This window comes from Balaenoptera physalus, assembly GCF_965194825.1.
Source record: "Balaenoptera physalus genome assembly, chromosome: 12".
In the NCBI taxonomy this organism is placed as follows: domain Eukaryota; kingdom Metazoa; phylum Chordata; class Mammalia; order Artiodactyla; family Balaenopteridae; genus Balaenoptera; species Balaenoptera physalus.
In genome coordinates this window covers 46,233,222-46,246,263 of record NC_138897.1, presented here as the reverse complement: position 1 = coordinate 46,246,263, position 13,042 = coordinate 46,233,222, and the positions used below count along the sequence as shown (strand labels likewise).

Below are 13,042 nucleotides of genomic sequence, written 5' to 3'. Positions count from 1 at the left end.
TTCATTATCTTAATGTTTCCGCACAACTCGAGAAGTATTCTTGTCCCCATTTTATAGATGAGGAACCCGGGGCTGAGAGAGGTTTCTGCTCAGGGGCATATTGTTGGTACGTGACAAATCTGGGGTTCACTACAGAAATGTCTGGCTGCAAAGTGCATCCCCTCAAAACAAACTACACAGCATCTGCATAAAAGTGAAAACAGCCCCAGCCATGCTGACTTTTCCCGGTCTTTTTATTTACGTATGTATGCATGTATGGCTGCGTTGGGTCTTCACGCAGGCTTTCTCTAGTTGCGGAGAGCAGGGGCTACTCTTCGTTGCGGTGCGCGGGCTTCTCATTGCCGTGACTTCTCTTGTTGCAGAGCATGGGCTCTAGAGCACAGGCTCAGTAGTTGTGGCGCACGGGCTTAGCTGCTCTGCGGCATGTGGGATCTTCCCGGACCAGGGCTCGGACCCGTGTCCCCTGCATTAGCAGGCAGATTCTTAACCACTGCGCCACCAGGGAAACCCTTCCTGGTCTTCTTGTTATGCATTTATTGGAACTAAAGTATCTAACCCTGACCCTTCAGTATTACTGAAGTCAGTGTTGAGAGTAAACTGTGACATCTGCGAATGTGCACTGCCTTTTTTTGCCAGCTTCCACATGGACCATAACACAGAAGTGACTGAAAGCTAAAGCAGCTGTATTGTATACAGTCGTTAGGTTTTGCTTTGTTTGGAGTTCAAATAGGTACAAAAGAGGCCTTATGAAAATGAAATGTTCCTTATGAAAATTAAATGAGATAAAAGAATTACATTAAAATAGAGCCGTGAGTAAAAATGTGTTAATAAACATATTTCCTTATAGTTGCATACTTATTAGGATAACGCTTAATGCAAATTCCTACATAGCTGCTTTGGAGTTCTTCACCTGACCAGGGCTTGGTATCGGATTCATGAGTATGGTCAGTATGTGTCTGTTAACTCTCATCTGTCAGTTCTTTTCAAATTATCCTAAAAATCAACATGACAGCATCAAGTTTGGAATGCAGACAAGTAGAGAGGAAGATATATAGCCACATCTATCAGCCACTTATTAAGGACTGTTTTATAAATCTTATGATTTCGAGTCTTCAAAAAGACCTGAGTTTCTAAGGACTTGGAGCTTGGAATCACAGAATTAATAATTTGAACATCCTTATCATGGGAAAATGAAGCAGTTTTGAGATAGCTTTTTGAAAATAGGTTGAGGATCCTAAATTAGGAATCACTAATCTGATCACTTTTTTAGGAAACTGAAGCACAAAAAAGTAAAATTTCTCACAGTATTACAGAGCTTATGGCAGAATTGGGACTTAGAATTGAGGTCATCTGACTGCAAATCCAGCAGAATGCACTGTACCCCCAGTGCCTTTCTCCCCGACATAGCTCTTAATGCTGTCTTTACATGGACACATTTCTCCATTGTCTTAAATAATTTATATTTCAAAAACAAAACCCTTTTCTACAGAGGAATTTCATAATCACAAAAAATGATGGTTGAGGTGTTTTGGTTTTGTTTTCCACTTTGATATTAAGACTTCTTTCCTGTCATTTTCAGAAATTAACCCTGCAGCATGTGAACAGTAATCAGTGCCTGGATAAAGCCACGGAAGAGGACAGCCAGGTGCCCAGCATTAGAGACTGCAATGGAAGCCGGTCCCAGCAGTGGCTTCTTCGAAATGTCACCCTTCCAGAAATATTCTGAGACCAAATTTACAAGAAAAGAAGAAAATAAATAAGGATTGACTGGGCTACCTCAGCATACATTTCTGCCACATTCTTAAGTAGCAAAAAAGGAAAAGTGCTTTCCTCCTGCAGGATGTAAGGTTTATCAGCCATTAAAACTTAAACTGCTCTCTCTTTCACTAGCTGTGAACCGGCCTTCCTGCCCAAGGACGTGAAACTATGTAGTAGCGAGATTGTGCACACTGATGTTTACAAGATTAAAAGAGTCTTTCATCAAGAATCATTGTAAAGAATATTCAGACTGAAACAATCTACGAAATGTGCTTTCCAGAGAGCTGCACCTTTTATGGTTTGCTTGCACATCAGTAATTTCTGCTGAGTGTGCTGTTATAATGAAGAGATGTCCAAGATTTTTTTTCTGATTAGAACTGGTAGCCAGTATATTAAATATTGATATAAAAATAAATGAAAAAGAACTGGAACCAGATTCAGAATCATGAAAACATTTTTACAACAATTAAAGAAACTATATTAAACAGGGTTTAAAGGAAATTAAAACAGAACTATGAGAAGTACAATTTGTTATAGTATAGTATCAAATTTCTATATAGATTTTATACCTCAGTGGGGGAAAATAACTGATTCCAATGACATTCATTCTGTTTTCATCTGTGATAGTCATGGATGCTTTTTTTTTCCTTGGGGTGCTGAAATTGAGCTGAAAAAGTGGCTCCTTGAACGTAGTTTTAATTGCTTTCTACAGTTTTTTTTATTTGGTTTGTGGGCTGTTGGAATTGTAATTTTTAATTGCCTTCAAAAAATGGAGATTTAAAATAATGTCTGGTTTCACTGAATAAGTTTGATATCTCAGTTGCTCTTGGGTCAACTGGCTTATAGACTTTCTCTCACACACAAATTTCTTATTAGATTTTCAACTTCCTAACTTGATTCAACTGATTATGTTTAATACCCAAGATTCATACTACTGTACTACAGATTTGTTTTCACAGCAATAAATCTTCTGTTCTTTGTTTATGATTCCACTCAACAGACGGCCTGCAGAAGTGATTTATTTGGGTATTTGGAGATGATACGTTTGATGGTTTTTTGGAAAAAACTTTTTTCACTCCATACTCAGATGTGCTTCATTGTCAAGTGCATATTTAGATTAGGTTCTTGAATTGTAATGTTGATCTGCTGCTTTTTTTTTTTTTAATAAAATTTGACTGAAAATGTTTAATTGGTATTTTTTAATGAGTGAGTTAGCTGAAGAAGTGCAGCTATTATTCCATATTATTAGTCCTGCATTTCTTCCCTAAATTCCATTTAGGTTAAATCTGTTTTATTTTTCTGATTTTTAATACAAGATGATAACCTGAGTATTGATTAAAGTTGAGTATCAATTAAATTGTTTTAATCATCGAAAGAAAATCTGATTGTGACATTTTTTTCCTGATACATGAAGCAATCCATTGGCAAAAGTGCATATATTTTTCTTCCTGTTTGTTTGTAAGATTATATTTAATGATATTTTCTTTGTCAAAGGCTCTCACTGCAGGCAGTGCTATTTCTTGTGCCTAAAAATGTTTCTGAAAGTTGTTGCATCACTAATGATGCTTGCCAAGTTGAGTGTACAGAAAGTTTCTCACATCCTATTCAAGTTAATATCAAGCACATGTGGATGCTTTAGGGTGAGGCTGTAGTACAGAATGCGTAAATTTTGTCCCCAGGAAATCTGAGACAGACAAAGGAAGTGCTGGATGGGGTTTTTTTCCTATTCCATGAGCTGTGTTAATTTTATCTTTGGTAGGCCTTATGCTTGAATAAACCAGATGTCTAATCAATAAATTATTTTCATGCTCAGAATTTCAGGTTTTTGTACTCTAGTGTAGGTTGGTCTTATTTCTTACTGTAAGAAAACTTAACAGCAATGTGATTTAAGGTTTTGTTGTGTTTTTTAAGAGGGGGATGTGAGTGATTTAATTCATGGGTACTTTTAGAATCCGATAGATAATCCCATTGCCTTTATTTTTCTAATTAAAGAATTCCTAAGTACTTTGAAAATATAAAATATTCCTGAATAGTTTTGCTTTACATTGGTTTTATTTGAAGTTAAAATAGATCCCTGTTCTTTATAGCTATTTGTAGATTAGGCAGTGTGCTAAACACTGTTAAAAATTAAATTGGGAAGAAAGGAATGAATGAAAAAGAAAGCAAAGGATGAAAAGATGGGATTATTACTTGACTAGTGAATAATTCGTAAATGTGACAGTTCAGGACAATTTGAATCTCACCAATCTATTCACCCTACTCCAATCCCAACCCATTTTAATATGTCTTTCTGTTCTAATTGGGATCTTGAAAATAGTACTTTGTTCACCATTCTGCAAATAAAAGGCAGCATGTAGGTCATGTCCTCATTTCCCTATTCTACATTCAGCTGAAAAACAAAGGTTCCTCTGTAAAGATTTGGTGCTGTCTCCGATTTTTAAGAACTATACCAAGAACAAATTTAACTCCAGAATTACATATTCTGCAAAGGAGAAGGAAATCAGAAAGAAGGTAGTATTTCTGAGGTGATACCTGTAAAAAGAGGTATACAAAGTGAATCACTTTTTACTGTTCGGAAAATCAGATGTTTCCAATTATATGACACTGCTCCTATTCTCTGATTTCTTGAAGTGTTTGCTTGATAAATCTACTAGAACTGACAATTTTGCAGGATATGAGGCAAAACTCAGTTGTACTGTCTATACACTAGCAACAAACAATTGAGAATTAAATTTTAAATACATAATTTATCATCAAAGAAGTCAAATACCTCAAAAGTAAGGTAACAAGAGAGGTGCAAGACTTCTACCCAGAAAACTACAAAACATTGCTGAGAGAAACTGTAGAACACTGCAATCGATATGTTATGTTCATGAATTGAAAGACTACATACTGTTAAGATCTCATTGCCCACAGATTGATCTACAGATTCAATGAAATCAAAATATGAGGCTTTCTTGTAGAAATTGTCAAATATATATGAAATGCAGCAGACCCAAAATAGCCAAGAAAATCTTGAAGAAGGAAAAAAAAGGTTGGAAGACTTTACACTACTCGATTTTATGACTTGCTTTAAAGCTACAGAAATTGAGTGTGGTACTAGAGTTAGGACAGACATAGATCAATGGATAGAATAGAGAGTCCAGAAATAGATCCACACATATATAATTACTGACTCTTCAACAAAAACACCAAGCAATTCAGTAAGTTGTTATGGAATGTGTTTTCAGTTGGACCTGGAGTAATGATACCTGTATGAGAAAACACCAGACATTGATGCTTTAATGCAATGCGCATTTATTCAAAATGGATCAGAGACCTAAATGTGAAGGGCAAAGCAAATCTTCTAGAAGAAAACAGAGTATCTCCATGACTCTCAGGATAGGCAGGTATTTTAGGACACAAAAGATGTCAACCGTAAAAGATAAAAACTGATAAATTTCACCAAAATTAAACCCTTCTCATCAAGAAGATACTGTTAAGGTGAAAAGGCAAGCCATGACCAAGGAGAAAACATTTGCAATGCATGTAAATGACAAAGGATTCATATGCAGAAAAACAACTTGTAAAAGCCATTTCAAAAGCAACACAATATAAAAATCAATGACTTGAATACACACTTCACAGAAGCTATCCAAATGTGCAATTAGCACAGGAAAAGGTGCCCAACATCAGTCATCAGGGAATGCAAAATGAAACCACAAGGAAATCACACTGTATACCTGCTGAATGGTGAGAATGTGGAGCAACTGGTGCATATCAATTGGTATTGTCACCTTGGGAAACAGCTTGCCAGTTCCTCATAAAGGTAAACATATGCCTACCCCATGACTCAGTGACTCCACTTCCACAGATAAAACCAAGAGAGATGAGTATATGGGCCCACAGCAAGATTTGTGCAAGAATATTGTCATAGTTCCAAATTGGGAACTACCCAAATATCCATCAACAAGTTAGTGGATAATCAAACTAATGGTATATTTATACACTGGGATATTAGTCTGCAATTTTAAAAAGTGAATTCCTGATAGAACAACAAGGATAAGTCTAAAAAATGTTGAACAAAGAAAGCTAGACATGTTGCATTTATATCAAGTTCAAGAACAGGCAAAGCAAATACAGAGTGGTTACCTCTGGGTGAGCATAGGGTGGAAACAAGCATGAGAGAACTTTCTGGAATGATGGGAGTATTCTATAAAGTGATTTAGATGATGGTAACATGCATAAACATTATTTAAAATTTTCTTGAGCTGTGTACTTAGGATATATGCATTTCATTGTATGTGAATTATACCTCAGTAAAGTACTGGGGGAAATAAGGAAGATAGCAAGATTTTCTCCACTGCTACAAAACACCCAGAGGCTGAATAAATTACACCAAACATATTTCCTAGTGGAATGCTGAGCTCAGAAGAAAATATAGAAAATCCTTAATGTCTGGGGGAAAAAAGGATATATAAACTTAAGCCACAGATGTAACTGCTAAACATGAAAGCCCTTCCTCTCCAAGGACAAAATGTAGTAACCAGAGTTTGGGGAATAGGAGCTTAGGCCTGAACCAAGTTGGAGAATTGAAGATCTGCATAAAGCTGGGATAGTCAGAGGAGTTACATCTAAGGATAGGTAAAGAAGTCTGCCACCTTGTGAAGGAAACCAAAAAGTGACTAACTCTGCCCCTCTTCCGAGTGTAAATGGTGATGAGGATGATGCCACCTCTGTAATCATAAGGCCTGCTTTTACATAGGTCAAGGGTTTAACGCCACAATCATGAGGTCTGCAGATCAAGAAAAAGTGAGTAGATTTATGGCCTTTGCTGGGAATCACTGGAATACAAGTCTTTTTGAAAAAAATCCAATTCCCTACACTCCACAAATTATGAAATCACTATATAAAAGAGGAAGTGAGTCCCCAGTGTGAATGTTTAAAAAAAAAAGTTTGCTGAAGATAAAGATGGTGGAATAGGAGGCTGCTGAGCTCACCTCCCCTCACAAACACATCAAAACTGCAAATACACATAGAGCGACTCTCACTGAGGTCAGCGTGGGGAGTAGCAGAACAGCTCTTCCACAACCAAGGCTGTGAGGAAAGATCCACACAGAGCCTGGTAGGAAGGGAAAAGAAGCAATCTGGTGGAGACCTGCACCCCTAGTGGGGGATACAGAAGAGGAGGGAGAGATCACAGGCTCAAGGATCCTCCCTGGATAGTGAGGGCTTCCAGCCACTTACGAGGCACGCCAGCCCAGGGGTCTGACACCACGAAGATGAGCCCTTTTAGTTAGTCTGAAAACCAGTGGGGCTTACCTGAGGGCCATAGAAAACTGAGACCCCATTCTTGAAGAACACATGCACGGACTTGCTTACTTCCGATCACAGTGTGGAGGCAGAAGATTGAAAACTGCCTGGGGCTCTGGCCAGCTTGCCAGGACCACCATAGCACACTCCCGAGCCTGCACTTGGCTCCTGCTCCAGTCCCTCTTGCTCTGGTGCTGCTTGCCACTAAGGCAGAAGCTGCCGTTTTCAATGAGCCTATGCACACTTGGAGAGAACTGAGCCAGCTCAGACCCAGCCCCACCTCTGACCAGCCATTGCCAGTGAGCCCTTTGGTGCACACACACAGGAGGGAGCAAGGCTGTCTCCAGGGTGGAGACCATCACGAGAGCACCAGTCCCTGCGCAGACTCGGAAGGGAGTGAAGCTAGCTCCAGGGCAGAGACGAGCATCACTGGAGCTTTGTATACATGTGGGAGGGGGCTGGGCCAGCTCAGTGGCATGCCATCAACCCCTCCTTCGCCAACCCAGCCTCTAACCAAGGCGTGCACACCAGGGAAAAAGTGAAACCACGGAAGTGTAGTCCCAAGTCCTCAGGCCTCAGCCATATCCCAAACCAAGGTGGAGGCTGCTACCATACCTGGGAGAAACCCAACTCCCTTGCAGCCCCTGCTCCATCCCCTTAGGCCCCAGCCCTGGCCCCAGGAGAGCAGTTACAGCCATTGAGCATAGGAAAGCCCCAGCTTGCACCTGGCTCTGGCTCTAGCCCCTCCAACTCCATTCTTACCTCCCACCTAAGAGGTGGCTCCCAGAACACCCCAGGGAAAGAGGCAGCTCATGCTCTTTTGAGAACCAGCTCTGCACCAAAGCTACTGGGCACACTCAGACTGCACAGAATGCTCCCATACAAGGACACACCTTCAAGACCAGGATAGGTAACTGTTTCACCTAATTTCATAGAGACATGGAAAGTTAAAATGAGCATACAGAGGAATATGTTTCAAACAAAAGATCAAGGGGAAAAAACCCTGAAAAGACCCTAATGAAACAGAGATAAATAATTTACCTGAGAAAGAGTTCAAAGCAATAGTAATAAGAATGCTAACTGAACTAGGGGAAAGAATAGAATTGACACTGTAAGAATTTTAATAAGGAACTAGAAAACATAAAAAGAACCGGTCAGAGCTGATGGATACAATAACTGAAATGAAAAACACACAGAGGGAATTAACAGCACATTAAGTGATACAGAAGAACTCATAGCAATCTGGACAGAACAACGGAAATTACTCGATCAGAACAACAAAAAGAAAAACAAAGTTTAAAAGTTGAGAATAGTTTAAGGGACCTCTAGGACATCAGGCATACTAAGATTTGCATTATAGGGGTCCCAGAAGGAGAAGAAAGAGTAAAAGGGGTAGAAAATATATTTGATGAAATGATGGCTGAAAACTTCCTAACCTAAAGGAGATAGATATCCAGGTACAAGAAACACAGAGTGCCAAACAAGATGAACCCAAAGACACTTACAACAAGACATATTGTAATTAAAATGTCAAAAGTTAAAGAGAATTCTAAAAGCCACAAGAGAAAAAGAGTCACATATAAGGGAAGCTCCATAAAGCTATCAGCTGACTTTTCAGCAGAAACTTTGTAGGCCAGAAGGGAGCGGCATGATATATTTAAAGTGCTGAAAGGAGAAAACCTACAACCTAGGATACTCTACCCAGCAAGGTTATCACTGAGAACTGAAGGAGAGAGAAAGGGCTTCTCACACAAGTAAAAACTAAAAGAGTTCATCAATACTAAACTGACCTTACAGAAGTGTTAAAGGGTCTTCTTTAAGTAAAAAAGAAAAAGCTGCAACAAGAAATAAATTATAGGAAGTGAAAAATCCCACTGGTAAAGGCAAATATATAGTAAAGTCTGTGGATCAACCACTTAAATAACCTAGTACAAAGGCAAAAACATTGTAAAATTAACTATAACTACAATAAACAGTTAATGGCTAAGCATGAAAATGTAAAATATGACATCAAAAACATGAAACAAGGGACTTCCCTAGTGGTCCAGTGGTTAAGACTATGCATTTCCACTGCAGAGGGCGCAGGTTCAATCCCTGGTTGGGGAACTAAGATCCCACATGCTGCATGGCACAGCCAAAAAATAGAAGGAAAAAAAAAAAAACCACACAAAACATGAAACAAGGTGGGGGTGGTAAAAAATGCAGAGCTTTTAGACTGTGTTTTAACATTTTTAAACAAATAGATCAAGTAGATACAGTTATAGATCAGTTATAGGTTATAGGTCAACATATATGAACTACACACTAACCACAAATCAAAAACTTACAATAGACATAAAAAACCTAGAGAGAAAGGAACACAAACATGACATTAAAGAAAATCATCAAACCACAAGAGAAGAGACTAAAAGAAGAACAAAAGACCAGAGAACTACAAAAACAACCAGAAAGTGAATAACAAAATGGCATGCCGCAAAAAGAACATACCTGTCAAAAATCACTTTAAATATCAATGGACTAGGACTTCCCTGGTGGCACAGTGGTTAAGAATCCACCTGCCAATGCAGGAGACACAGGTTTGAGCCCTTGTCCGGGAAGATCCCACATGCCGCAGAGCAACTAAGCTGGTGCACCACAACTACTGAGCCTGCACTCTAGAGCCCACGAGCCACAACTACTGAGCCCACGTGCCACAACTAGAGCCCATGAGCTCTGGAACCTGCACACCACAACTAGAGAGCCTGCACGCCACAACTAGAGAAGCCCACGCACCACAATGAAGAGCCCACAGGCCGCAACAAAAGATCCCACGTGCCGCGCTGAAGATACCACATGCCGCAACTAAGACCCAACGCAGCCAAAAATAATAATTTTTTTAAAAAGTCTATAAAAAAGACAAAGGAAGACTTTATATAAAGGGATCAATACAAGAAAGGGACATAATATTTGTAAGCAAATATGCACGTAATATAGGAGCACCTAAATATATAAAGCAGATATTAACAGACAAAAAGGGAGAAACTGACAATAATATAATAATAGTAGGGGACTTTAACACCCCACTTACATCAATGGAGAGATCATCACACAGAAAATCAATAAGAAAGCAGTGGCCTCAAATGACACGTTGGACCAGTTGGAATTAACAGATACATAATGGAACATTCCATCCAAAAACTGCAGAATACACATTCTTTTCAAGTGCTCATGAAGCATTCTCCAGGATAGATCACATGTTAGGCCACAATACAAGTCTCAAAAAATTTAAGAGGATAGAAACTATATCAAGCGTCTTTTCCAACCACAATGGTATGAAGCCAGAAATTAATTACAGGAAGAAAAACGGGGAAAACAAAAACACTAGGAGATTAAACATGCTAATAAAAAACTAATGGGTCAGTATAGAAATAAAAGAGGAAATCAGAAAATACGTTGAGACATGAAAATAAAAACACAACTTTCCAAAATCTACAAGATGCAGCAAAAGCAGTTCTAAGAGGAAACTTTATAGTGATGCAGGCATACTTCAAGAAACAAGAAAAATCTCAATCAACCTAACCTACCATCGAAAGGAATTAGAAAAAGAAATACAAACAAAGCCCAGAGCCAGAAGAAGGAAAGAAATAATAAAGATCAGTGAGGAAATAAATAAAATTGAGGCCAAAAAAACAATAGAGGAGATCAATGAAACCCAAACAATCATAAGAGACACATATTAATCAAACTAACAAAAATTAAATTCAAAGACAAAATATTCAAAGCAGCAAAGGAAAAGCAACAAATAAGGGGATCCCAACATACAAGGGAATTCCCATAAGGTTATCAGCTGATTTTTCAGCATAAACTCTGCAGGCCAGAAAGGAGTGGCAGGATATATTTAAAGTCATGAAAGGGAAAAGCCTACAACCAAGATTACTCTACCTGGCAAGGATATCATTCAGATTCAATGGAGAAATCAAAAGTTGTACAGACAAGCAAAAGGTAAAAGAATTCAGCAGCACCAAGCGAGCTTTACAACAAATGCTAAAGGAACTTCTCTAGGAGGGAAACAGAAGAGAAGAAAAAGACCTACAAAAACAAACCCAAAACAATTAAGAAAATGGTAATAGGAACATACATATCGATAATTACCTTAAGTGTAAATGGATTAAATGCTCCAATGAAAAGACACAGACTGGCTGAATGGATACAAAAACAAGACCCATATATATGCTGTCTACAAGAGACCCACTTCAGACGTAGAGACACATACAGACTGAAAGTGAGGGGATGGAAAAAGATATTCCATGCAAATGGAAATCAAAAGAAAGCTGGAGTAGCAATACTCATACCAGACAAAATAGACTTTGAAATAAAGACTGTGACAAGAGACAAGGAAGGACACTACATGATGATCAGGGATCAATCCAAGAAGAAGATATAACAATTGTAAATATTTATGCACCCAGCATAGGAGAACCTCAATATATAAGGCAAATACTAATAGCCATAAAGGGAGAAACTGACAGTAACACAATAATAGTGGGGGACTTTAACACACCACTTACCAATGGACAGATCATCCAGACAGATAATTAATAAGGAAATACAAGCTTTAAATGACACATTAGACCAGATAGACTTAATTGATATTTATAGAACATTCCATCCAAAAGCAGCAGAATACATTTTCTTCTCAAGTGCACACAGTACATTCTCCAGGATAGATCACATCTTGCGTCACACATGAAAAGATGCTAAACATCGCTAATTATTACAGAAATGCAAGTCAAAACTACAATAAGGTATCATCTCACACCAGTCAGAATGGTCATCATCAAAAAATCTACAAACAATAAATGCTGGACAGGGTGTGGAGAAAAGGAAACCCTCTTACACTGTTGATGGGAATGTAAATTGATACAGCCACTATGGAGAACAGTATGGAGGTTCCTTAGAAAACTAAAAATAGAATTACCATATGACCCAGCAATCCCACTCCTGGGCATATACCCAGAGAAAACATAATTCCAAAAGATACATGCACCCCAATGCTCATTGCAGCACTATTTACAATAGCCAGGAAATGGAAGCAACCTAAATGTCCATCAACAGAGGAATGGATAAAGAAGATGTGGTACATATATACAATGGAATATTACTCAGCCATAAGAAGGAACGAAATTGTGCCATTTGCAGAGACACAGATGGACCTAGAGACTGTCATACAGAGTGAAATAAGTCAGAAAGAGCAAAACAAATATCATATATTAATGTATATCATAGAGAACAAATGTATGGACGCCAAGGGGGGAAAGGGGGGTGGGATGAATTGGGTGACTGGGATTGACATATATACGCTACTATGTATAAAATAGATAACCAATGAGAACCTACTATATAGCACAGGGAACTCTACTCAATGCTCTGTGGTGACCTAAATGGGAAGGAAATCAAAAAAGGAGGGAATATATGTATACATATAACTGATTCACTTTGCTGTACAGCAGAAACTAACACAACATAGTAAAGCAACTATATTCCAATAAAACAAAATAAAATAAAATAGTTGGTGGCGACTGCCTCTTAAATGTCTTAAAGCCACTACCCTTCTTAAAAAAAAAAAAAAAACAATGCGATTTCACCTCACACCTGTCAGAATACCTATCACTAAAAAGACAACAGAAAATAAGTGTTGGCAAGGGTGTGGTGAAAAGGGAACCCTATTTCACTATTGGTAGGAATGTAAATTGGTACAGCCACTATGAAAAACAATGGAGGTTCCTCAAAAAATAAAAAATAGAACTATCATATGATCCAGCAGTACCAGTCCTGGGTATATATCTGAAGAAAACAAGAGCACTAATTAGAAAAGATACGTGCACCCAATATTCATAGCAGCATTATTTACAATAGCCAAGACATAGAAGCAGCAACCTAAGTGTCCATCAACATACTAATGGATAAAGAAGCTGTGGTACACACACACACACACACACACACACAAATGGAA

General features: G+C 38.4%; 1 protein-coding gene across 6 annotated transcripts in view; it reads left to right on the top strand.

The window, feature by feature from the left end:
- GALNT1 (polypeptide N-acetylgalactosaminyltransferase 1) overlaps window positions 1–2,942 on the top strand; it is a 125,746-nt gene extending 122,804 nt beyond the window's left edge. For all 6 annotated transcript variants that reach the window (XM_082416118.1, XM_082416114.1, XM_082416116.1 and 3 more), the window contains one exon: window positions 1,580–2,942. In XM_082416118.1, coding sequence (XP_082272244.1) covers window positions 1,580–1,726 — 147 coding nt within the window. In that variant the 3' untranslated portion in view covers window positions 1,727–2,942. The remainder of the gene's footprint in view (window positions 1–1,579) is intronic.
- Window positions 2,943–13,042: the final 10,100 nt, after the last annotated feature.